The sequence below is a fragment of the Topomyia yanbarensis genome, chromosome 2, assembly GCF_030247195.1.
Source record: "Topomyia yanbarensis strain Yona2022 chromosome 2, ASM3024719v1, whole genome shotgun sequence".
Classification (NCBI taxonomy): domain Eukaryota; kingdom Metazoa; phylum Arthropoda; class Insecta; order Diptera; family Culicidae; genus Topomyia; species Topomyia yanbarensis.
Window position 1 is genome coordinate 345,667,222 of NC_080671.1, and position 27,229 is coordinate 345,694,450.

At 45.2% G+C, this 27,229-nt stretch overlaps 1 protein-coding gene and 1 non-coding gene across 16 annotated transcripts in view; both read right to left on the minus strand.

Annotated features, from left to right (window-relative positions):
* Positions 1-263: 263 nt before the first annotated feature.
* LOC131684155 (uncharacterized) overlaps positions 264-27,229 on the minus strand; it is a 527,188-nt gene continuing 500,222 nt past the window's right edge. For 4 of the 15 annotated variants that reach the window (XM_058966757.1, XM_058966768.1, XM_058966769.1 and 1 more), the window contains 7 exons: positions 21,274-25,361; positions 16,479-17,053; positions 14,858-16,424; positions 2,258-2,656; positions 2,115-2,197; positions 1,130-1,509; positions 264-810 (listed from right to left, as the gene is read on the minus strand). In XM_058966757.1, coding sequence (XP_058822740.1) covers positions 615-810; positions 1,130-1,509; positions 2,115-2,197; positions 2,258-2,656; positions 14,858-16,424; positions 16,479-17,053; positions 21,274-25,361 — 7,288 coding nt within the window. In that variant the 3' untranslated portion in view covers positions 264-614. Of the gene's footprint in view, positions 811-1,129; positions 1,510-1,943; positions 1,967-2,057; positions 2,198-2,257; positions 2,657-14,857; positions 17,054-21,273; positions 25,362-27,229 lie in introns of those variants that run through there. The other 11 variants (XM_058966759.1, XM_058966756.1, XM_058966754.1 and 8 more) reach the window with 11 other exon arrangements.
* Positions 8,893-9,039, minus strand: LOC131686451 (U4 spliceosomal RNA). Its single transcript, XR_009305114.1, has one exon. It is a non-coding gene; the product is annotated as a U4 spliceosomal RNA (small nuclear RNA).

Below are 27,229 nucleotides of genomic sequence, written 5' to 3' on the forward strand. Positions count from 1 at the left end.
CAGTGATTCTGCCGAAACCCGCCACACGACGGGGTTGGGCAGCAGAGGATTAAACGAAGAGGAAATGTTCGTCGTCATTTCCATAATAGTTTTTTCTCTTATCAACCAACCATGTTTTAAATTTAATTAGTTTAATTAGGAAGTAATTAAAGTTCGCTGAAGATACACGAATGTAGGCTACGACGCTTGTCTCCGACCTGGTACAGTGCAATCCACCTCATCCCAATTGAAAGTAGTTTCTTTTTGAGTGAGATTTATACGTATGTATTTTACGAGTATATTTTACCATACTTGTACAATATAATATCATCAAACATTGGTAATATAGGTAATACTTTTTCCTTCAAATTACATTGTTCGCGGGTGTCTTATGGTTTTTATCTGAACTATGCAACTAAATCTAAACGTAACTGTTTTTTCCTACAATGAACAATTTAAATGCTTTTCACGTGGTGTTGTTCCCCCATTCAAAATGTTCTACTAACAAAAAAACAACAATTCAACGCTCGACTAAAACTTCTTCCTCCTTCTAAGGTAAAACTAAACCTGGCCTTAACTAGAGTAATTAGATGATATTTTTCAATTAACTGTAGGACCATTATTGCAGTGAATATCTACGAAAAGTATGGCTGCGTTCGGACGTAGCAGGGGTGGTGTTTCCGCGTCAGATCCCGCTCGCTCATCGTCGGTACCTTGGGTTTGTGCTCCGGTGCGATCGCGTTACCCATCACCGACAGGTGGTCCAGGTGCGGTCCACTATAGATGCTCTCCAACGACATCCGCCGGTTGCCGGTTTGGTGCACATTGCTTCTGGAAAGGTGCAGAGAATTTTTCAAGCTATAGTTACAGCGGTCGAGTTCGAAGTGGGGAATTCACTTTGAGCCAGTTCGAAGCCGTCCTTCGAAGTGATTGATACTTTGAATATTTTCGAGTAACAATTTGCTTTTTTGCTTTACTAGAGTACATCATACGTCTTCATATCAGTATCACACAATCATAAGAATGGATTCGACGGCATTTGTAAGTTTACAAATCTATAAAGCTAAGCGAGCTGGAAAATGAAGTCGGAAGAATTATTCCAGTGTGGACGGTTGAAGCCCAATTAACAGAAAGCAACCAATTTCATTACCCATAGTCTACGGCAGACGGATCATGATAGCGAGTCTGATGCGAGTTGGATGAGAGGAACTTGCCACCACCGCCATTTTGCAATGATGTATGATGAAGTGATTGGATGGAAATGGCGCGTTGTCGGCCGCCGCGTTTTCCACCACCTCCATTCATGCTGGCAGTAGTCGTCGTTGTTGTCCCCGGTGGAGGACCTACGGTGTGCGGGTGGTGCTGCTGTTGCTGATGGTTGTATGAGGAAGACGGGTTGATTTGATGTGGATACGGTTGCTGGTGTCGGGTCTGTTCGTGCGATAGTTGATGCTGATGGGATAGCATGTGATACTTATTGGCGATGGTTCTTGAGGTAGCGGACGTTACGACGCTACATTCCACGGTCTGCTAAGGAGGGGAAGGCATGATGAATGGTTTGTTTAGCGGTTTGTACATGGCAAGCAGGAGGAAGCACAAACACGCAGCACGTTGATTAGTGATTAGTGTGGGGAACAAGTCGAGAAAAATGTTTTAATGAAATAAGCTACGATTTACACTTAGAATCACAGGTATACATTGAAACTAAATAGTAGAGGAGCATTTTTTTACAATGTGTCACTGATAACCACTCTTCTCCTTTGATTAAATTATTGTGGAGACGGATGGTTCCTTGTATGAAGAGCAACAATGACCAACTGTTATCATCATTTAAAACAAAAATTTGAGTTAAAGTTAAAGTTGGTGATGAAACACCGCTCACATGAGGCAGACTTTTACATGCGTTGCAGCAGTCTATTTAGAAGTCACACACATAAATATAACGGTCCAATTTGCCAATTTACCTATCGTTTTCACCTAGGAATGTCTGTAAAGATATATTGTTTGAATGATTTTGCAAATACTTTTAAAGTGATACAATTCTCTAACATTTTTCAGCTACAAAAATTTCGACTCACATTAGCCAGATAAATTTATTTTGCACTGCGTGTTCGACTAATAATCTTTTCAGATACCTTGACCGCTTTTTTGCCGTTCTGTCTTGCCGGAACGTTGGTCGATGTGCCAACATTTGGAAGACGATTGTCCTTGCTAGCTGCTGAAAAGAGGATGAACAATTAATCCCCATAAGTTTGACGCTGGTATACCCCATAGTTACCTATTCCATCGGAACGTGAAAGCGATCGTTTGGGATTCAATCCGGCTGCATGTGGAAGCGCTGCTCGAGCAGAACTCTGACTAATTCCATAACTGTCACTATCAAGCAGGGCATAGTTTGGTCCACCGCGAGCCGCAATGTGATGCGCTTCCTCGGCGTACTGCTTCCGACTGCCAGCGAGGCTATTGGACTGATAGCTGCTCTCGTGTCCGTTGACCGCTGAATGGTTATCGGTACGTTTGGATCCGATGCTACCGCTACCACTACCCTGTGCAATACTATTAACCAATGGGGCTTTGCCAGCGGATCCTCCATTCGTTTGCTTCGGAAAACTAAGGCGCATCTCGACATCGGGTGCCATGTCTGGATTGTAGTTGCCTGCCACTGTTACCGTCCAACCTGTAACAATTAAAAGATGAAACTTAAGTAATGTGTAAACTCACTTGGATACAAAAAAACAGTCAATGTACAGATATTGATCGAGGCAATTTTGTAGAGGTAGGGTTACCATATACGAAAACTCCATGAATAGACATTTACTGTAATGTATTTAATTCTCAAGTCAACTGTAATTTATTGATTAAAAAACCTGGATTTTAAAGTCATTTGGCATCAAAAATACAAATTTTATTTTGAAATTTTCTTTTACTCCCCCCTTTGAGCATTTTTAATTTCAGTTTATATGGGAATTTGCTGTGTGTCCGCACTCTTCAAGCCGTAGCTTTGGAACCGGAAGTCCAAATAATAAGAAATTGAAGAGTAGCCGATGGGAAGGTTGTACCTTTCATTTGAGATTAAGTTTATGCAAATCGGTCAAGCCATCTCTGAGAAGCAGAGGTGACATTTTTTCCCACATACTCACATACACACGCATACACATACATACACACACAAAGTTCAAAAACAAATACAGAAAAAATACAAAAAAAAATAACGACGACGACTGCATCCCAGCAGCATGAGTAGAGGTGATCGTGTTCGCAAGAAGCGGGAAACTTGCGAGATCACCAGTATCGAACCAGGTGGCCACCTCGAGTTCGACTAAAAACAGCATGAAATGCAGCAGAAGCTCCAAGGGACCTATGACGTTTACACCCAGAACTGGTAATAGCACACCCCACGTAGGACTGCAGCTGAGCGCTTTAGAACGAACCAAAGGCAATAAGCACGGACACCGCTCGTGCTTGGTAACCTTCGTGCTCGGGCTGTTGGAATCGAAAATCTAGCACAACAAGTTAGTACGATGGGCTAGCACCATGAGCTAAGCTCAGTAAGCTGGAACGAGCAAGCTCGGTGAGCTAGCACGAGTTAACTTAATGAGCTGGCACGGTAAGCTTGTCTTTTTCTTATAATGCAGAAGACTGTTTACGTACTAACCCAGTACACGTGCTATTGGTAGGGTCCAAGCTACCGCACGGTGTGCACTGGGGGCGAGTCGGGCTCGAATGGTGATGCTGCCATTAATACCGACTAAATTCCATTGGGCTCCGCCATCGTTCCCCCCAGGAACTACCTCTCGGTATTACTTCTGGGGGGGGGGGGGGGGGTGGCTGTACTTGATGTACTCATTCACTCTCGCTCACGCGTTCATACGTCCTGTATGAGGCTTACTTGGGTGCTCTCTCTATCGCACCTTGATTCACTCTTTAACACTCCACATGAGGCTGACTTGTGTTCTCACCTTACTCATTCCCTGCTAGGCTTACTTGTGTGCTCGCCTCACCCATACCATGTGAGGCTGACTTGGGTGCTCACCCTATCACCTGGTTCACTCTCAATCGTGCCAATCTATTATACCTCTGTTACTCCCCCTGGAATCCCATGTGGGACATTTTTCTTAGGCCCCACTTCTGACATACCATGTGAGGCTGACTTTCGTGCTCACCCTTAACATACCGTGTGAGACTGACTTGGATGCTCACCCTTTCACTCCTATGCCACGCAACGAGGCATCGATAGCTAAGTCCCAACATACTACGCTACGACCCTCCCATCTTGGCATGAGGCAGTCCACTTATACGTCTATACACTCGCTCTTCTGCCTTGCTTCGGGTTGGCTGGGTTTACCCCTTAAGCGGTTGCCAGTCGCTGCGCCAAACCTGCCTCAGCATGAACAGACCATTCACTCCCTTTTTTTGCGCTCGGCCTTTTTCGCTCCAACTAACCAATCACTAGTTAGCCGTGCCCGTCGTCTGTTGCTCGGTTCACCAAATTACCTGTAGCCTACAGGCAATCTGGGTGGTTTCAGTCGAAACTGCGTTCCACTTCTTCACCGATTGACACTTCCGCTGAATAAGGGTATCAGGACATACGAACAGTATGTGTTCGGCAGTTTCGTCTACACCTGGGCAGTCCGGGCAGGCGGGGACCTCCGCGTGCCCGAACCTGTGGAGATACTGTCGGAAACACACATGGCCTGACAGGAATTGTGTCAGGTGGAAGTGAACTTCCCCATGGGGTCTTCCCACCCTGCTCAATATGCTAGGTATCAGCCGGTGGGTCCACCTACCTTTCGAGCAGTTATCCCACTCACGCTGCCATCTGGCGACCGAGGTCACCCTGGTGCGCTCGCGGGATCCTCTATTTCCACGTAGCTTGAAACACTCCTCATCTTCCCGAATGACCAGCCCGACTGGCATCATGCTCGCTATCACGCAGGATGCATCGTGTGATACCGTGCGGTAGGCAGATATCACTCTAAGGCACATCACGCGGTAGGTGCTCTCCAGTTTCTGTAGGTAACTGGTTACCCTCAGTGCTCTTGACCATGACGGGCCGCCGTACCAGAGGATAGATACGGCGTAGTAGCGTAGGATAGTAGCTTACGTCTACTGGCGCACACCTTTGAGCTGTTGGACATCATCTTCGATAGTACCGCAACAGCAGTCGACGCTCTCTTGCATGTATAGTCGACATGGCTGCCGAAGGTCAGCTTATCGTCTATAATGACTCCGAGAGACTTCAGGCTCCGCTGTGAGGTGATCACGACTTCTCCCACATGGATAACTGCATGTTGTGCCGACTTGCGGTTGTTCACGATAACTACCTCCGTCTTATGTTGAGCGAGCTCCTGGCCTCTCGCGCTCATCCATTCCTCCACCGTGTTGATCGCGTGTTCTGCAGTTAGTTCTACCTCGGGGATTGACTCCCCGTAGACCTTCAAGGGTACGTCGTCGGCAAAGCCGACGATCTTGACCCCAGGAGGGAACTTCAGTCTCAGAACCCCGTCATACATGAGGTTCCATAGCGCCGGGCCTAGGATCGAGCCCTGCGGGACTCCGACGGTGATCGGAACCCTTTTCTGACCGGCATCGGTCTCGTATAGCAGTACGCGGTTCTGGAAGTAGCTTTCCAGGATTCGATACAGACGCACCGGTAGGCTAAGCCGGTGTAACAAGAGCGCGATGGCATCCCAGCTTGCGCTGTTGAATGCGTTCTTCACGTCCAGTGTCACTAACGCACAGTATCGAATGCCTCACCTTTTTCGTTGGATCGCTATCTCGGCTGTCTTTATCACTGAGTTGAGAGCGTCCACTGTGGACTTACCCTTCCGAAAGCCAAACTGGTTGCTTGACAGGCCGTCCGTACCTTCTGCGTACGGGGTTAGCCTGTTGAAGATGACCCTCTCAAGCAGTTTGCCAGTCGTGTCGATCAGACAGATTGGTTTGTACGCCTGGCAGCTTCCCGGGCTTCGGCAACAGCACCAATTTCTGCCTTTTCCAGGGTTTTTCTCGGCATAGTGGCGTCGCACGCGCGTGGTAGAACTTAGACTGTCGCTGTCGAAGTGATTGGACTTCCACCCGCGTACCTGACAGGGATCTCCCGCCCTCGGATGCTGCACACCACAGTTGATCCTAAAGCGGATTGCTAAATGATCGCTATGGGTGTAGCCTTCGTCTACCCTCCATTCCATGCCTGGAACCAGTCTCGGGCTGGCAAATGTTACGTCAATCCACGCCTCCACCCCGTTTCTACGGAATGTACTAGCGGAGCCATTGTTAGCTAGCACAGTATCGGGTTTCGTAAGCGCCTCCATTAGCACTTGGCCCCTGCTATTTGTACAGCGGCTGCCCCACTCCACTGCCCAAGCGTTAATGTCTCCCGCTATGACTACCGGTTTCCGGCCCACTAGGTCTGACGAGAGCCTGTCGATCATCTGGTTGAACTGTTCTATGGGCCACCTTGGTGGAGCGTAGCAGCTGCAATTGAACACACCATTGATCTTGGCAATCGCAACACCCCCGGCGGAGGAGTGTATTAGCTCTTGAACCGGGAACCGTCCCGTTGTACAGATTACCACCATTCCAGACCCGTCCGACACCCAATTGCCGTTGCCGGCAGGGATGTTGTACGGGTCTGATAGGAGGGCGACATCTGTCCTCGACTCCGAGACCGACTGCCACAGCAGCTGTTGGGTTGCTGCACAATGGTTAAGATTTAGCTGTGTAACGTTCACGGCTTCTTCTTATTTGCCTCACCGAAGGGACACGAAGGTCCGCCCATAGCATGATTACGGGCTTGCTTCTTAGCGGTGCAGATAAGGCACTTGTGCGCCTTAGTGCAACCCCGCTCCTTATGCCCCTCCTCGCCGCAGTGACGACATAGTTTGCTCCTGTCTGTGCCCTTACACTCGTAAGATTTATGGCACGACTCAAGGCACCGATAGCACCTATCCACTGAAGACGGCTGGGGTATGCTAATTGGGCATACCGACCAACCGATCTTCAGTTTACCTTTCACGGTAACCTTTTTGGCATCCGCCTTCAGTAGCCTGAGATAGGCTACTTGGGTGCCGGAGGGCCCCTCTCTAAAACGCACAGAGGCCCGCTCGATTGTCACGTCGCATTGCTCCTTGACGGCTGCGACGACATCTTCTGCGGTCGTGAACTCGTCCAGATGCTATCACTGGAGAGTCATTTCCGCCCCTAGCGACCTGACCTGGACGCCTTCACCAAGGACCTCTTGGGCCAAGGCCTTGTACACCGCACTAGATTGTGCGCCTCGCTTCAGCACCAGAATCATTTCTCCTGTGTTGGTGTGTCTCACGCTACACACGTGTTGCCCAAGGGCCGAGAGGCTTTCAGCCGCCCTCATCGACTTTAAGACGTCGGCGTATTTGTCCTTGTCGGTTTTTAACCATGTCGCCTATGTCCTTGGCCTTCTTCGCGGGCCCCAGTACATCCGGTGTCGGTGCCGGCTTCTTCTTGGTAACCAGCGTCCAGGGGTTTACGCCCCCTGTCCCGGTTGCACCGAGTTGCTGGTACCTTCTGTTTGCCCAGCGGGGTCATTCTCGCCCCGGTTTACCTCGACCAAACGGCGTTTGGTCGTGACGGTTACACACCGTGTGGTGTTGGTTTTTTACCCTCACCTGGTGACCTCCTAGGGCGCTTCGCGTTCGACGCCGTCTTGCGCTTGCCTTGCCTTTGCCCTTCGAGGGGAACTCAGCCGCCGTTTCGAGCGACATGGCTGCTCCATAGAAGGGGAAGGGGTGGGCCCCTGTTTGGGTACCTATGTAGGCCTTCTCTCTTCCCTCCCTCTTGGAGGCCACTGTCTGGGTTCCTCTGTCGAACTTCTCCCGACATTCCACCCTCTTGGCGTAAGCCTGCTGTTCCTGTCTTGCGACACGAACAGCTTTCCAGAGCACCAGCAGGCTCTGTTTCAGCTCCTTGCTTATATTTTGCTTTGCGCTAGTGAACTCGATTATTGCATCGAGCTGCTCCACCACTTTACGCATTGCGGATAGTGGCCCGTCCAGCGCGTTGGTAGGGCTTTTTTCTACCATTGCTGGGGGGTCACTGGTGCTTTCGGATACAGCACTCGTCGCTCCACTACTCTCCCCACGGGGGGGGGGGGGTGGTAAACCTCGCCAAACCACATCTAGCAAAGGGGTTCGGCACCTCCGTTTGTTTATTTTGTTTATTTTTATTTACTTCACACATTAATCCCACGAGTAGCGCGAGAAAGAAAAGTCCGCCACGCCAGAGTTCCGTTATAACGGTAAGCTTGTCTGATGAGCTAGAACGGTGCACTAGTGTAAGCAAGAAAAATGGGTTGGTAAATGTGTGGCAGGTTGCGGAAAAAAACGATGCAGGCAAGGAATCATTACTCACACTAACGCGTTGTTTTTTATTCTACTTTGCTATAGCTGAGCTATATCTCCGTGCAGCGTGCTAGCGACAGCTCTCGCTCATTGGTGCTTGCGCTACTTGCTAACTCTAGCTCATCGGAAACCAGCACAAGCACTAGCGCAATGAATTTAGCTCTGACACATTACGAGTCAGTGCACAGGAATAGGACACGGAGCAGCACCGTTCTTGTGCATGCCTGGTTAGGGGAGAATGTGATGAAAACTCGTCGTACTCAGAAAGGTGAGACGCTCTTCGAGTTGAAAATAGACCCGACGGTCAAGACGTGCCCTTCAAGACACTCATTGTAAAATCGGTGGGCGAGGAGACAACCGTAACCGGGCCCAAGCTCACGAGACAGTAATTGAATGCAGGAACCTGGACTTGATAACAACAGCTGAGAAGTGCGCTGAAGGAACAATGTGATCTGGGAGATACACCAATGGTAATCCTGATGAGGAAGGCGTACGGCGGTACGCAGACGGCGTCGATACGGCTTTCCACAATTGAAGCTAATAAACTGTTGGAAAAAGGCCGAATCATGGTTCGGTGGTCAGTATGTTCACTGAAGGCTGATGCTTCAAATTAGTTTTCAACTAGTAATAATCGCACCTCGGTTGTACCTCATTGGTTACGATATCGCCACTGCGCAAAGCTGCGTGGGCACTTTGCAAGAGACTGCACAAAACAACCGATGTGCATGTTCTGCACAATGGAAGGTGGGAAAGACCACATGATGGGAGGCTTATTATGCCCATCAGCGTACAAAAAGGCGATGGAGTGCCAGAAGTGATGGAAGTGACCACATTAAACCTCAATCATTGCGACACTGCACAGCAACTGTTGTGGTCTCAAACTCATACGAAGGCTTCATGATTGCCAAAATTATTGGGATCTTTATATGTAGATGCTACGCCCCCCCCCCATCGTCGATATTGAGGTACGGAGGCCCGGACTGGGTTGAAGCGCTGGAGACAGCGAAACCGAGTAAAGCTGAGTAGTACGTTCAGGCTCATGGCCATGCGGGTCGCGAGCGCGTACAGGATCATCTCATCAGAGGCAGTCTGTGTTATCGCTGGAATGATCCCTATCGGCATCATCCTAGTGGAAGATAACGAGTGCTACAAGCGGAAGGGGATCAGGGTAATACGGAAAACAATGAGAGCTGACCCGATGGCTAAATGGCAGCATGATTGGGACTCTTCGGAAAAAGGAAGGTGGAATTAGTCAGGAATCTGTAGCGTCTGGCTCAAATGGCACGTTCCCCATGCTGATCGGAGATTTGTGCCTTGCCAAGAATCGTCTTTTCATCATTTCCTGATGGGAAGGATTGAGGAAGTGGTAAGGTTAGGGGTAAGGAAAATAACGACACAGACCAATTAAAACAGAGCATTCTGCACCTCCGGAGGGATGCTGAACGATCTACAGGTGCTATAGTAGCAGGAATTAAACTTCCAATCCCCGGAGGGATTTGGAATTTTTATTTAAGCAGTGAGCGGACACCCCAGAGGGAATATTGAGATAACAGAATGACAACACACGAAGTGATATTGTCATACAAATACGGCTAAAACTATCCTTCGGTTTCAGCTCTCTGTACATAGGTCCATCTAGGTATGGAGAACGAAAAATCCGAGTACGTAATTGGATTCACAAAGATCACATGGATAATGCTCAACGCGCTTAACAGTAGCTATGTGATGATTGAGTTTGCAATGTCCAGTAAGTGCTTTGACTAGAATACTGCAATTGTTCTTGGAAAAATGCAACAAATTCTTTGACATTTTTGGACTCACATCCGGCAGAAAAGTCTTTGTTTCAACGAAAGTTTGCAAGCTACACCAATCGTTGGCATGTTCGGATGCAGCCCAAGAGCGACTCTTGTACTTTATTCAACTACGTTTATGCTGAAGATTAATTTGTGCTACTCGAACCATGGTCGATCAGAGGGGTATTAGGGACATTACTATCATTTGAATACCACGATTTGCGAAGAAACAAACGTCCACTGTGCCTGAGATTCACGTAACACAGCGAGGGTAATGCCAACGACACTCCATGCGCTACTGGTATATTCTCTGTAGCTCGTAGAGTATACGCGACACTACTCTGTTGATCGCACCCCAGATATGCTCATCGTAGCACAGCTCTCCTTGAAACCTAGAGCATTCGAGACCACATATTCTAGCGACTTTTGCACGTTCACACACTCTGGGCAAAGAGATACCGAACCATATCCAAACCGATGCAGGTACTTCCGGAAGCATCTGTGCCCGTACAAAAACTGAGTCCCCAGCCAGAGTGATGAAGATGGGGATAATCCCGGGAATTACGCATACCGTCTCCGACGACATCGTTCTGTACGCGCTCGAGTCAAGAACAGCCATTAGCCGAAACTGCTTGTTAACTTCGTCCGGTTCCGTTTTAAGTTCAGCGCAGAGCCTAGGCCGGTACGCCAAACGTCAGTACTGAAGATATGACATCTGCCAGGAGACGTCTCGTGCTGCATCTTGCTCCTCCGATGTTCGGCATGATCCTTGCCAATACGTTAGTTGTCCTCGCAGCCTTCTCACATACATAGTCAACATGGTTGTTGTAATTTTACTGGTAGTCGACCATAACACACAGATGCCTCAGCGCACGATAGAGTGTCCGCCGACGCTGATCACGATACGCTGGATTTTTTACGGTTGCTGACCATCACTTGTGGCCAGCCATCCAGGTTTCAACCTTCCACGAGGTGTAATTTCTTTGCCGTCAACATCTTTACTTCCTCGAGGGTCTCGCCGGTTATCTTCAGGAAAACGTTTTTTAACAAATCCGACGATCTTGACTCCCTTGGGCAGTTGCAGTGTTAACACGTTGTACATTATGGTTCTGAGCATTGGGCCAAGTATGGAGCTCTGAGGTACTCCCGCCGTGACCCTAATCGACCTTTGTCCCATATTTGTCTCGTAGACCAGTGCTTGGTTCTGAAAATAGATTTTCAGAACCTTGCATCCGTAACAACGGCGCAGTAGCGATTACCCCTTCTCTTTTGCTTCAATGATTTCTCCGTGCTAGCGATGACTGTGCGGATGGCGTCCACCGTGCCTCTGCAGTAGTCAATTCTCACTCTCAGCGTAGCTTGTTGATGATGACCCTTTCCAGAGTATCCAGTATAGGCCGATACGATGCTGGATCTCTTGGTGGCTTCCATGGTTTTGGCAGCAACGCCAGCTTCTGGGCCTTTAATCCATCCGGGTCGTTCAGACATTTTCTGTAGAACACCCCTGAACATGTCCGGAAACGCCAGGGCTACGTTAGGGTGACCGTCCGGACCGGGAGCTTTCTTTGCTTTCAGCCCTTTCGCTACTAGAAGGAGCTCGTCATTGGAGACTCGATTGTTGCCAGCATTTTCACCGTCTGCATCAACGTGCGGTGTGGGGAACCATGTGGTTGAACCGTGCTTCGGGAGAAGACCTTCACAATAATTTTCATTTAGTCAGCGCACATTGCTATTGGCGTCATTGGACCCTTGATCCTGGCCAACACGACACGGTTAGCATTACCCCTGGGGTTGGCGTCTATTTCTCTGCACAGTTTCTTGTAGCAACTATGTCGCGTTTTAAAACCGCCCTAGCCGCTCGGAAGTTCACCTTACATTCTTCTCTATCTGCCTTAGATCTTGCTTCGTTCTACCAATGCGACTGACGTCAGCAGTTCCTCGGCTCCATTCTCCTTGACACTGTTATATTACAGGCCTTCGCTAATGTTTCCAACAGCTCATCTGTATTCGGAATTGGAGCGAGGCTTTTAGCGTCCACAAAAAGATCCTTGTCAAAGACCCTTATTTTCAGCTTTTGCTCGCCATTCCTCACTCCGCAGACCAATGCTATAGTGGATGGCTTGGTGGGCACTGTATCCTTTTTGCGGTCCAAGCACCTCGGTTGCTTTGTGCATTCTCTAGCAATTTATCCCTTGTTCCCAAATTTGTTTATTTGTTGTACCGTCACCAGCAGACCCCTTGGCCACAATGGTGGTTACTTAAACTAATTACATTTCAGAATACGCATTATTTTAGTTTTTATCGAATTCCTTGTCAAGTTGAAGTCAAACGCCGTCGCCACACTGTTAAACACACGCTGGAGTCCGGTAACAGCGCTCCTGATCGGGACTCGCAGAAGAGAGTTATTGCGCAGAGTTCGAACGCGAGCTTGAAGATCGAGGCGTCCGAGGATTGTAGGGCAAACCACCCTGGCAGACAGTAAGTCCGAGACGAACAGGGCTCGAGAGCAGTCCCTCCGGATGCTTAGAGTATCGAGCTGTATTAACTGACAACGGTTTTCGTAGCTTGGCAGCTGAAATCTGTTTTGCCAAGAATTTTCTTTCAATTTTCTGCAGATACCATATCTGTCCAGTCCTCTATAGTTTCTTGCCTGATGGCCAAACCCCAGGCACCTGGAACACCTCTCCGTTTGTTTAGTGGCTCTAGGGATCAATCGTAACGACAACCCGACTTTGATCTTACCGGTCGACATAAGCTGGTTGGATGTGGCTGGCGACAACCGTATCGTGTGCTACTTTACGCTTTTCGCAACCTGATTGACATCAGCTCTTTCTCCAGGTTACTTTGCTTTATTAGCGCGCTCCTCACTTCGTTTGCCGTTGTGAGCTCGTCCAGATTCCTGCCTCGACTACCGCTATCTAAAGCTATCTTCAGACTCGCCCTTGTCAGAAGACAAGGGTTTAAAAGGTTCGTTGAAGGTGGTTGTGTAACTTTCTTTAGCATGTATTTCGTTGGGGTTATTATCTTGTTCCGTTTCTTGCGTCTAATACTGAGTGCATTCGTTTGGAATCCGCTACACACCAAAAAAATCTGAATTTTATCGTTGACGTAATTGTAAACATGACACAATTCAACAAGCCGTAAACATATACTTTACATGCGCAATAACATAAAATTACATTTCCTACCATTCAGAACAAACGCTGTATGTGGAGTAAAATTACATGATTTACGAAATTAACCGTTATGTAAAATTAAAAGCAAACGTAAAACTAAGTCATTTTTGATGCTCGTATATGTCAGGGTCAGAAGACGTAAATTTACACTATTTTTTCTAGGTGTGTAGCTTTATCGTTTGAAGTAAACCAATTATTTAGTTCAGCACATTAAACTCTTACTGGTGGCGACACCATCGATCTCGACTTAACGAGCGGAGATGTAGAAAAGATAGTCTTTCGTGAAGAATTGGCAGCAATCAACATCGTTTCCCTGCTTTGAATTTGCTATCACACTGCTGAATTTGTCCGCACTTGTCTTTGCTATTTTGGTCACAGCAGAGTAGCGTTCCATTATTTCTTTGGATATCTTCAATAAGTTTTCTGAAGATATGATTTTTCTTTTAGTCCGAAAAATTCCACCACTTTTCTAATCTTTTGAGTTTTATTTGAGTCGGCCGTCACTATCCGGATCAGTTTATTTATTTTTTTGTTTTTGCTGGGGCTCGTTAGTCGCCGAAGCAAGATATTTATGAATGAACTTTGTTGTCATGGATCAACACATCTGCGCCAATGCGAGAAATGAAAAAAAAAGTATGCTAGCGTCCAATACTCGGTGGTTAAAAAGAAAATGAAGGACGATATGAAAAGACGGCTGATATAATACATCAATCTCTATTGTGATTGATTGACATTAGAGTGACAAAAATGACTCCCATCGGCCCCCAATTTCGAAAAAAATAGAATTCGTAGAAATCGACTTCTGACAACTTAATAACTTAATAACTTCTCTCATGGCAGTTGAACTGATTTGCAGTCTTCGACGAAGTTGGAGGCAATAAAATTATTTTCTTATTTTCGCTCACAATGATGCATACAGTGCCATCTAGCAGTGAAAATGCAAGTTAATGAGTTTTATACATGTAAATTGTCAAAAAATCTCAAACAACCTTCGAACGCGTTGGTCCGGTAGCTAGAATTGTCCGATTTGGCTCAAATTTGGAGTAGACACTCTTGGTGGGACTAGGAATCGACTCAGGGGTGGACCGATTGAGTTTTCAAAAATGAGTTTTTTCCTGGCCAGTCTACTGGACATGTACCACAAATGCCGGAAGAGATGCCAACTAAAGCGATGTTCAGTAGATATTAAGAAAACGGTAATCGACCCGCACTCGAAGATGACGAGTGTTTATTGAGAGAGACTAAACAGTGTTGGTCTAAGAACGAGCAATTGACGAGAAGAAGTAATCAATAGATTTATGTAGGTATATAGTTAGAGAATAATAATAAATTTGTCACCTAGAATATATTGTAGTATGAAAACAAGTAAAAATAGCCTCGTAAGTCTTGTTCCATCTACAAACTGTTATCTATAGATAATTTTGAAAATTCAATATCATTTTCATTTGAAGGCATAAAAGCGGCTGTGCGGTAAATGGTATCAAGCAACATTATCAAACACAATGAGATGAAAATATGAATCCTACTGTACCTTGATTGGTTGTCGTGCTGTGGCTGATTCCTCCAACGGTGCTGGGTACGATGGCGGCGGAACTCGCCGCCGTAACTGCCGACGCCGTCGTCCCGCTAGTTACGTTCGAACCATCCGTCGGCTTCCCGCATTGTGGCTCTCCGTGTCGACTCGGCCGTGCCGGACTTATCGGGTTTTCGGGCTCGTATCCCGCCGGCGCTGGGGAGTGCTCGTGTTGTCGGGCCGCTTTTCGCCACTTGTTTCCCCACTTGCTGGCCGTTGCGATTTTTTGCATCGTTAGCTGTGTAAGGTTCCGCTCGCTGTTGTGCTTCCAGCGAGCCGCCGGTGGCAGAACGGCACATTTTTTGAACGGGCTCGAATTCGGGCTGGTGTCGGTCGAGCTGGAGGAGGTCGACTCTTCGTAGCTTTGCGATGAAACGCACAGTGTTGGCTTGGTTTTGACGAAGTTCTCGAAACCGAGAGTTGTTTTGGATTTTTCGTGCTTTTTTGGGGGAGGATCCAGCGGCAGGTTCAGATCGATCTGCTTATCGCGTTCCTTGCGATTGTTAAGCTCTTTCGCGGTTTTTGGTAGCACCTTAATGGGAGTTTTTAGCTCGTTCTTTATTTCCTTTTGCACAGAATGAACGATAGCGGAATTTCGGTTGAGGTTGTTAATATTTTTGGGTCGATTTAGGACGCTGGTCTCGGATTTTTTGCGAGTCAGTTTTTTAGAGACTTCCTCCAACTTATCCGAGTCAGCCGTTGTCGATGGTACGTAGGATCGTTTAATTTTTTCATTGGAAGTCGTGCACTTTGTACTGACGGTGTCGGAGGCTTTGCTTTTCGTTTTGGTATGAGTATGGTCAGTCTTCTTGGTGGTTTCCTTATAGAGACCGTTGATTGAAGTGGGACTGGTACTGATTTCTATCGATGTTTCCGTCGCTAGCTTCTTGCTAGCTTTGGGTGTGATCGGTGGAGGCTTAGGAGTCTCCTGAGGTTTTTGAGGTTTTTCCGGTTGAGGAGCTTTCTTTGGAGGTAAAGGAATCTCCTGGAGAGTCGGAGTTGGTGTAAGCTCCATGATTGGCGTCTTTGGAGATGGTGGAATGGGCGACATTTGGATGTTGGGAGGAGTTGGAGGATTGGGAAAAGATTTACTGGGTGATTGAGACTTGGCTTGGCAATAGAAGCAATTGGCGGATGATTTGCAAGAGTTTTTGTGCAACTCTGGATTGCAGAAGCAGCAGCTGCTGCAGGTTTCCGAAGTCTTTGGGGCTTCCTCGTTAATAGCCGACGCGCCTATAGTGGATATCACTGGGATGTGGTGATAGTCCAACGTATCTGAAGAGGTTAGATTCGTGCGATCATCCGCCAGCAAATCATGTCGGACTAATTCTTGGTTGTCAAAGTTGGACTTCAGAATCGCGGATCGTAGAGACTCCGGAGTACACTCATTCAAGTGTCCGAACAAACTTTGGTGGTTTTCTGTGAGTGGTGTCCGATGAATCGAAGTTTCAAAGTACTCCACTTTGGATTGGAAAACCTTGCAGTCGACCGTCTCGTATACATGCCAAGCATTCTCCTCTCGGATCTGACGATAGGGATATATTGATTCACTACAATCACACGAGTTATCTACGTTTACCTCTTTCACCGATTCTGCTGTAGACTTGAGCTCATTAATGCAATGCCCTCCGTATTGGGCAGATCTGAGTTCTCGTTCCAGCTGCTCTGGAACTGCGAGCTCGTGTATGTCTAGCTTCGGCGCATTCAAACTATCGGTGAAGCATGAATCATCTGAAAATTCACTGCTTGTCAGTTTACGGTTACCGGGAGTCGTGGTGATCGCTAGCTGATTAAGGGTACATGCATGCAAACTATTAAGGTCGGGTTCGCCGACTGTGCCGTTGCAGCTACTGTTCGATCCAACGGTAGCCACGGCCGATCGCACGTGATTGACGGAGATTACCGATCCTCCGGTCAACGCCACGGGCACAGAATCGTGGTTCACGCTGATGTTCACTCTTTGATGGCGATGAAAGTGATCCACTAAGTGATGCTGATGGGTGGAAGTGTCTTGGTGACGTGCAATGTTTCCAGTAGTGATGGTTTTTACAATGCTTCTACGGCCATGCTTCGGTGTGTCAGCTAGATTTGAACGATGATGGTGGCCATCTATTGCTAGTGCTTTGTTCGCCGCTACTGGCGAACAGAAAACGTCTGGAAATGAGTGATGAGTATTTTACAGATGCATTCAAGGCTTGTGATGGTAGGAAAAACTCAAACGAATTAGATGATTGATCCATCTTTTATTGTACGAATCAAAACATAAAAAATCTACTGTTAAAACATTCTCATTCAAACGCAGTCAGTTCTATATAATCCAAACTACAGATATGTCTAGACTAGAGTTATGAAATGTGTTCAACATTCTCCTGAAATACAAAAGATAACATAAATGAGAACAACAAACTACACTTTGCAATAACAAACTGGTGAGTTGGGTAATTCGTATTAACGTGGTTTTACTGCAAACAACAATGTGCGATTAATCTGTACTGTAGTAGTTAGAACAACGTTTAGTTCATAAAACAGATAGAACGGAAAGGAACAAACGAAACAGTAGTGCACCGGCGTAGTGCAGTGTTAGACCTGAAATTACAAAAGAACATAAATAACGTGATAAACACAGTATTCTACAAATTTATATAAATATGAATTGATCACCTTACAAACTAGACCAACCCTTAGCAGATCTTGGGTACAATTTATCAGAAAGATAAGCAGAAGTTATCTCACCGTCCATTGCCTATTTGAGTGACTTGACCTAGTTCTTCTACAGATGCAAATACACAGCTTTGGTTTTACTGTTTGTAGGTTCACCGAAATCAATATATAAAACCAGTGTAATAGAAGCCACAAGTTTAGATGAAAATTTGCGGTTGCAGGATTTGTGTGTTGATGAAAATAAATCGGATGAAAACAAGGATGTGCCGTGTCGAATCTCGACACAGTAGAATGTCTCCGATTGTAAATCAGTGAAGGTTGGTCAGTTTTTGCATGAAACTGTTGTCAATGTTTAATTCTATTGAAAGCATGTTTTGGAATAAATCTTTTGTTCTTATTGGTATAATTTTTAAAAACTGCATTCTGTGCGAAAGAAGTCTGAAACAAGGTTTCTTTTTTCTTTAAACAATTGTTTTTAGTACATCGGGTAAAAAATCAGAGCCAATTAAGTGTAAACTTTACTTTGGATTTGGATACAAAAGAAATGTTCCATTCGTACGGTGACTCCCGGAGCGAAAAGTCGATCTTTCCAGTCCGTGCAGTGTATAGCGATAAAGAATCGTGCTTATCCGCTTTCAAGGTTATCTTGTGCTTTCTCCATTTTTTTGAGGCTCTAGTCTTTTTTTCTTTTGTGTGCGTGCGTTACTAGTTAGTCGACCAGCAGAGCAGTAGCAATGTTTCGTCTCTCGTGAACTGCCTGGATATCGTTATCCAATTGAGTACGGCTATTTTTTTGTTATTTTGATTGTAGAGGTTTCAACCTTAAGGTCATTCGCCTCTTTTCGGGTTAGAGAAATCTCTTTTGGAAAAATCTTCAACCATATGTACGGGGTTGGGAATCGAACCCAGGTGAGCTGCGTACAAGGCAATCGATTTACCAACTACGCTATGCCTGTCCCCAGTACGGCTATTATATTACATGCCCATTTCTCGGTTTTTCTACTAGTGTACACTGAGCAACAGGCCCGTGCAAAAATGACATCCTCTGACAGTCAATGGTTCGCCCCAAGGTGAGATGGATGTTTAAAGAAAATCGAATTCCTGGTTCAAGGTTTATCCATTGGCAGACTTTTAATTTAAGCTGCAGATTTTTTCGATAACGCAGATATTTGCAGATTTTTTAGTTTGGTTGCAGATATTTACAGATTTTTGAATATAAAGGCTTTTGGTTATACTAGCTTTCCTAACATTTTTTGTTCTTCCCAGACTTTTAAAATTATTATTGCAGACATTTGAAAAAAGTACCTGGCATCTCTGCGAATGAGTACAGAGTATATGTACCAGCAAATCGGGTTGAAGTTTGTGGGGTCGTCTCCTATTCGAGTTTGAATTGCAAGGATCTCCGGACACATAGAGTTGTCTGTTTTAAAGACCCCTTGCTCCAGCCAGTGAAGATACTGGAGTGGAAACGTTTGCATTCACCATCAGTCGCAGCTGACTGAAAGAGGACATATGTCAACTGAAACTCTTATCGATCTGCCCTACCTAACTACCTCCTCTTTGACAGGGTTCGTCTACCTGTTCGCAGGCATAAAACCTTTTCATATTTTGCATCAACAGATAACAAATATCCAAATGATATATTTCAGTACTTATTGCTACAATTAATACTAATATTATACTATTACCAAATTATAACGAACACTGGTATTGAAGATAACTATATAGCGAATAATTATTCATAGATTTAGGAATATTAGTTTACAAAATCAAAACATTCTGGATATTTTCTCGAGAACTATTTTACGAAACTAGGAACGGAATTTTATTCATATACCCATTCAACCCACGTGAACTAATTCATGATTCCTAAATGTATTAGTCACGATCCAACATCCGTGCTCGTGAAATAGCTTACAAAATCATGAAATATTAATCAAGTATTCGTGAAGTGGTATAGTATTCGTGACTATTACCTAGTATAGGTAATAGTCAAGACTTACTATTCATGCTCGTAAAAGAGTTCAGGAAATCAGAAAATATTATTCATGCATTCGTGAACTGATTCATGACTCCTAGAATAATAGTCACGATTTAACATTTGTGCTCGTGAAATACTTCACAAATTCATTCAGTATAATGGTCACGATTTACCATTCGTGATCGTGAAATAGCATACAAAATCATATAATATTATTCATGTATTCGTGAACTGATTAATGATTTCTAGTATCAAATCGCGTTCGCTGTATAGTTCATAGAATGAGATACCGCGAATCAGTCAAACATTTATGTTCCCAGTTCTTATTGTCACGTTACTCAGAATAAAAAAACCGATAGTAACAAAAAATAACAGATCGCGATAGGGCTAAGAGAAGTTACGAATACCATGATAAAACTGTTAATGTAATGAACATGAGTCACATTACTCCACGTGTTAAATTCGAAATTACAACAATCGTGACTAAGATCTTGAAGTCATGAACGGAAATCACAACTCGCAACAAAAATATCAAACATCGTGACTAATACTTAAATCATGAACATAGATAAACATAAATCTCTACTCGCGACTAAAATATCACAATAATGTGAAAAGGAATTATTAAAATTATTAAAAACCTTTCGAAATCATGAATATAAATCACATCATTCATGAACATGAATCACTCTATTCATGACTAAAATATCACAATAAAATGAATAAAAATTACGAAAATTGGGGCTAAGATCCTGAAATCATAAACATAAATTCCGCTAGTATGACAAAACATTCGATGTGAATGTCATGAATAAAGCACGGAAACGTGATGAGAAATCACCAAAATCGCGAAAAAGCTCCTAAAATTATGAACATTGCTTGACTGCCAGCGGTGTATTCTCAAATTATGATCAAGAATCATATCCAAATTGTATATATTGTATATATTGGGGCGAACTAGTTATTTGGAAACACAAATAGTTTCGTGAACACGAGGTTTATTATTCTTAATTTCAGGAACTTGGTCACGGTTTACGTAAATCGTTCAGTTCACGAAATCGTGATTTTTGTTTCATGAATCTTTTCATTTTTTGAAGCACTTTGAAGTCAAAATATGATTTTACAGCATACGTCGTGATGTACAGCGCGTTATTTCGAGATGCCTGCGGAAAACTGTCAATTGCCCAATTTTCAACATAGACATAGACTAACACTCTCAGTATCGCCATTTTTAAAACTTATTTAATTTTTTTCACCGTAGGAACTTTCCCCCCTTAGCGAAAATGTGCTCTCCTGCGGTTCAATTTAAAATTTTTCGTTAACTTTTGACACCGTTGTCGACGAAGAAGCCATTATGAATTCTGACCTGGTTTGATTTCACAAGCTAAGGGGTGTCCAGTTTATAGGTAGAATAATTAAAAGGAAAATAAAAAACACGAAAAGTCACAAAGCATGCATCTTATGGTGAATGTTTTAATTTGTAAAAGTCTATTCGTGCCAGTTTTGTGTGTTGGTGAATGGTGAAATCATGCAAACAATGCGAGACGCTGTCTACACCACAGCAAGGCGATTTTAAAAAGCGAAAGTGGCCCGCACTATTTTTGGGGTTAGAATCTAGTTAACTTTAAGGGATGGTTGTGGTAAGTGTGCGGCACAGCTCAAACAAGCCACAAAGAAAATGTAAACACGAAAGCCTGTATCAGGTGGGTGCCTGCATAGGGACAATAAATACCTTCATCTTTGTCACCGTTGACCGGAGTGGCCGTGTCCTCGTGCTGGGTGGTGAACCCGATCCAGCCCTTTTCTTCGACCACATCGCTCTGGATGGCCGCCTTTCCGCGGCTGGTGGTGTTGTTCTTTTTCAGTGCAGGTGCCTTGGGGCCAGGTGACGGGGTTGGAGTTACTTTTTTCGGCGACTGCTTCGGCGATGGCCGGGGAGATATGACTTTCGGTGCCAGCTTGGATGCATCTGGCTTAAGCTCGTCTACGTTGAGAATTTTATGGTGCTCGTCGAAGCTTACTCGACGTGGTGACGAGTTTTTCTTCCTTCCGGCGGAAAGCTCTTCACTGGAGGATCCCACCGATACGCTGCTGCGTTCTTCCGGGATCATCTCAAATCTCTGGGTGTATCTTCCACTGTTGGCTGATCGTTTCGGGGTGCCACTGTTAGTGGTATTATTTTTTCGATTTCCCGCAGATCGTTTCGATTTTTCTTTTAGTTCTTCCGGTGATTTTATGAACTTTACGCCCACATCATCTGGGTTAGTCATAGCTTCTAGCAGCAGATCGGCAATCATTCGATCAACCTTTGGCTTATTGCCGCCAGTCGAGAGTGGGCTGTTTTCTCGCGAAATATTGCTTCTTCGGTAGCGACCCCATCTGTAGATGGGCACAGGAATTCGTGACCTTATATGACCAGATCGACTTCCCGCACTCTTCACTCGTGGCATCCTTCGTGGAGTGTTTCCCGTAGCACTGTCACCACATTCAACTATCTCCAAGATTTCGATATGTTTGTCTCCCTCCTGGATTTCTGTCTTCTGGTACATTCGCCTCGGACCACCTTCGATATCTGGAGTAAGGTCAGCTTGTTGGTAAAGTGTCATTTGCTGAACATCCTTGAGTACTTGCTTTCTTCTAGGATCGACAGGTGTTTTTCGCGGGGTTTTCGATGATACACTAGTTGTAGCCGTTGCCGATTGGACCGAAGATTTTGTAGAGGTTTGCACCGGAGGCACTTCTACGATAGTCTTTGTTTGTCTTCTCTCTGCGGCTTGTCCCCAAGGACTTTTGGCAACTTTCTTTGTGCTTGAAGTACTGCCACTAGAACCTCCTGCTGGATTTTGAATCTGCATGTTTCCTCGTGCATCGATTTTATAGGACTCCAGCATGCCGAGCTCTGTTCTCATAACGTTGCCTTTCTTTTTGCCCTTGGGCAATTTTGCCAAGGATTGGCCAAAGACTCGTTTCTTGTCCTCAGGAGCAATATGCTCCTTACGACCAAGAGCGCGATCGATTGTGCTGATGACCTGAATCGCCGGTTCACCATAGAATTTCTTCTGTTCGATCAGCCGCATCATCTTTCGGTGCTTTTCAAGATTTTCCTGTTCTCTCCGCCAGATCATTAACCGATGACGACTATTAAGTCGTTCCTTGATGAGCAGAGGCATCGCATCGGCAACCACAATGTTGTCGTCCAATATCACAGCAGTGTCTTGAATTGGAACGAAGAAAGCTTCGCCTTTTTCGTGCCGAGGTGACTTATCCGAACTGATAGACTCGGATTTGGTTGCAACCTCGGCTGCCGGGGCAGGCTTAGCTACAGCAGAGGATTTCTTTCGATCGTGTCTTCTTCGAGGTGTGATTTCTACCTCGTCAAGACTATCAACCAGACTCGGAGTATCGGATTCGGACCCGTTGTTACCCGCTAACTCTTCGAATTCCTCCTCGGCTGAGGTTGACGATGGTTGAACCTCCATCGATTCTGTCCGCGGAAAAGCTGACATTCGAGAGACTATTACAGATCTTGAGTGAGCATTTCCGCGGTATGTTGAACCGGTACCAATTTTGCTAATTATCTGCACTTCGGGCTCCGAAGCAATGTCCGTGTAGTCCGATGGATCTGTTTCAATTCCATATGTAGGAAAGTAATATTTTCCATTGAGATCGATTTCCGACGGAACGCCATCCGATTCGCGAGAGTTATTTTTGGGAACCAAATAAAAACCGTTGATATTATGCTGCCTTTCGCCATTTTTCTTACGAATATAATTGAATGATATTTTTGCACCACTCTCGTGATGATTGTTATTCATGGTATCCTGGTTCTCTTTCTCGCATTCTTTGTCCAGCTTGCTTTGATGATGTTTGTTCCCTGGTTGCGGCGGTGAATTACATACCACTCCACCGCCTCCATTGATATATTTCTCGGGTAGCTTTTGTTTCATTTCGTTAACCTGTGTTGGCCTGTTATCAACTGGATCTATTGATTGAACTTCGTCTAGTGTTAGTTTGTTATTATTTTTCTGATCGGCACTTACTCTTGAAATGGCAACACTACTCGCAAAAACCTCGTTTGTTTGTAATAGGTTGTTCAGGTTATCAACCAATAGATTTGATATGTACTCATCTAAATGCTCTTCGTTTTTTAAAATATCACTACGCGTCAGAACAGCTAGTCTGTTTTTCTCACTCACACTGTCCAAGTTGGCAACATTGTCTGAGCTTTCACTATCGGTACTCCCAGTGGAAATGCTTACTGCACTACTGCTCGCATCACTACTCCGCCGTGCGATTTGTTTTTTCAAGGGGAAATGTTCTTCGTTCAATTGTTTTTCACTGACCTTCACAGCAATAGATCCTGATGGTGCACCACCACCAACAGTCTGAGCACATTCTCGAGGATGTACATTAGCATCAGTATCACCACCGCGCTCAGTAGCAGCTTCCCGACAATTTTCATTATCATCGTGACGGGCAAATGCTTCCTCTTTCAGAAACTCACTCAGATCACTTTCGTTATCCTGTGCGTTCAAAATCGTACTGGTATCGTCCTTGTTGACCTCCTGCTCATTATCGATTAATGTGCCTTCTTCGCTTGCTTCAAGGATAGTACCAGTGCAGCCAGTGTGGCCGACTGGCCTGGCACAAGCCTGGGACGCAATAGACGATGTACTACTTGACAGATCAGCCTCTTCTAGCTCAACGTCGTTAGCCGTACTGGGAGTATTCGGACCGGCATTCATGAAGACAAAGTTCCGCTTGCTACGATCATTGACGACTAGATCTTTGTGACGTAACAATGGGGTACTCGCAGTCTCCGTACTGCTGGAAACCTCCGGTTTAGAGCTTTTCGTAATCAAACTAACACTGTCACCTTCACTAGACACCAGAATCCTGCCCGGAGTACTGACCCGACTTAGTCCCTCAACACCGTCACCCTTCTGAAGGTTATTATTGTTAACGTTATTTAACGAGGTCGCCAATCGAAGCCGTTTCGGGGACTCTTCAGCCAACTTGCCACTTCTAGCGATACTATTGTACTGATTCTCCAACTTCGCACATTCTTTACACGAAGTCGTCGTGGTTGTCACACAACTCCCTCCTTCGCTGCTGGCACCGCTCCCCCCACCACTGCCGCCAAGTCCTTCCGGCGGAATGATGCTCTCAATACTATAAATTCGGCGCGGTGCTCGCCTTAAAGGTGGTGACCAACTGCCAGACCGGTCATATCTTCGCATTTCTTTGCTCCACATCCTTCGCAGCAGAGTCGATTTTCTCATTGAAAAATCAGCAGTAGCACCACCCACGCCACACCCGCCCAAGGCACCTGAACCCACCCCGCTGACCCCGGTGCTACCGACAGGACCAATATAGTTATTATTGTTGCTACTATTTATACCAATAACACTACTACTCTTTTGACTACGACTAATACCACCTAGCGACGGCTGACGTTTCATCGTGGCCAAGTTGGACTCGGACCCGGTGGAAGCCAGCGTGGTCATGTTAAAGTTGTTCCCATTGCTGTTCGGGGCACTTTCCACACTGTTGGCCGTCCGCATAATCGATTTCCGGTGAACTAGAACCGGTGGCGATTGTGGTTGCTGCTTTTGGCATGCCACCACCGCCGGGGTTTCCTTGCTGCTAGCGCGTGTCATCGGCCTGCCTCCTCCTCCTCCTCCTCGTGTCACGGTTTGGGGCTGCTGGGGGTACTGAGTGTGATATTGCGAGGGGTAGCAGTTTTTGTTGCTTGTACTGGTGTTGTTGTGGTTGCTGTCGCATGGCTCTTCGTATGACTTCTGCTGTGCTAAGGTATGTCTGCAAAGAGAGATGGGGAAGGTCAGAGAAGCAGAAAAAGAGAAGAAGTAGAAATAAAGAAAAGTTGCCATTAGTCCGATTCTAATTATTCACAACCCGGCGAGAGTGAGCTGGAAAGTTTCTTGCCTTGGGCAAAACTAGCGTTGTTTTATGTGTTTCGTTGAGAAAGTTTTTCCGTTGAATGTAGGTATATTGTGGTAAGTTATCCTTAGTAGTGTACCGAACGAAACAATGATACACGTTTGAGGACCAGTGAATAGCTGTACCGTAAGGACACAAAACCGGACCGATCTCGACATTCTACCACCTTAACATCATGTCATATTATTTTGATATACTGCGGCATGTTTGTGGCAATGACAATTTCAGCGGGTATACGAATTTTGACAAAGCATTTTGTTTGGTAATTAAACCGGTCACATTAGTCGACGGGGAATGGAAGAAAAGTATTAATGAAGTCAGACAAAAGTATGGTGTTCGTTGAAAATTTATCATTTATCAAAAGCCAAGTTAAGTATTAACTTTCAACAGGTAGGCGAACTTTGAAGCAAACATCAGATTAAGCCCGTAAATTTAAACATGTTTTGCAGTATTTGCCTTAGGTGGCCTAATTTCGATGCATCACGGTACATATAGTAAAGTAGATATTAAAGTTTAAACCTATGCGGATTCTCCTCGATACGCTGATTCGGTCACTAAAGTTACGATTACATTAGACAGTTTCTCTGCAACAGTTTACCCGTCGAGGACTGGTCAATTTTCTACAGTCACAAATTTGACTGCCAACATGATTACATTAGGCGCAGACAAAAGAGTGCCACGGTTAAGTTTGACCGCAAACGCACTCGTTTTTGACAGTTTCAAATTTCATCGAAAATACGAAAAAGGCTGCCATAGTTTTGGGAATACAGTGTTTGGAAGCTGTGGAAGATGGTGAACCACATTCTGAACGACGACGAATATGGATTTAAGATTTTATTCGCAAACATGATAATGACGGCTTCCATGTTATGTTCATGTCGGTTTTAAAACAAAAGGATTCCCCTAATCAAATGCTTATAGGGTCCGATTTGCCAAACTACACCCTCTTGCCCACGGCTCGGCTTCCTGTCCGTCTGTTTGCACAGTGTGCCATGAATGCCTTAAAATTGCAAACAATTGTGCCACACATCCGCCCATTGAAATGCATTGTATCCATAACGCCCACAAAATGCGGCTAGAATGATAAGAATGATTCTTGCAGTAAGAATCCTGAAAAGTTCCCCTACTGAAACATGCGTATATCACACAATGCGTTTTTTGTACATCAATGCGTACAAAAAACGCATTGATAAACTGAAATCTTTCCCTCAAGGCACGTTCCAAGTGATCTTTTACAGGAATGCTAAAGAAAGCTACACCACCATCCCCAACGAATCTCTTTACTCTTTTGTCTTCTGACAAGGGCGACTCTGGTGACCCACACGAAGGAGCATTGAATTGTACGCAATTCAATGCTCACCTGGGAATTGAACCCAGGCGAGCTGCGTACAAGGCTATCGATTTACCAACTACGCTATCTCCACCCCCGAAAATATTCTTATTCTGACTCCTTTCCTAATTATTAAGCCATTAGTCATTATTATTCTGCCTGGGCTTGTAAAGTGTTTTTTTTTTTAATATTCCCACCGTCTGCGCCTCATAAAATAAAATCACTTTATGAACTTTAATCATTAGAATAGAGTATAAAGATCCACTTGTATCCACGATTCAAGAATTTCTGAAGATATATTTCAGTCCGCTAACCGGTTTCCTAAATACCCCAAACCGATCGTAAAGCGTTGCCGTGTAACTACAAATAAGATCTCTCACTCTTTTTGTGGTATAGT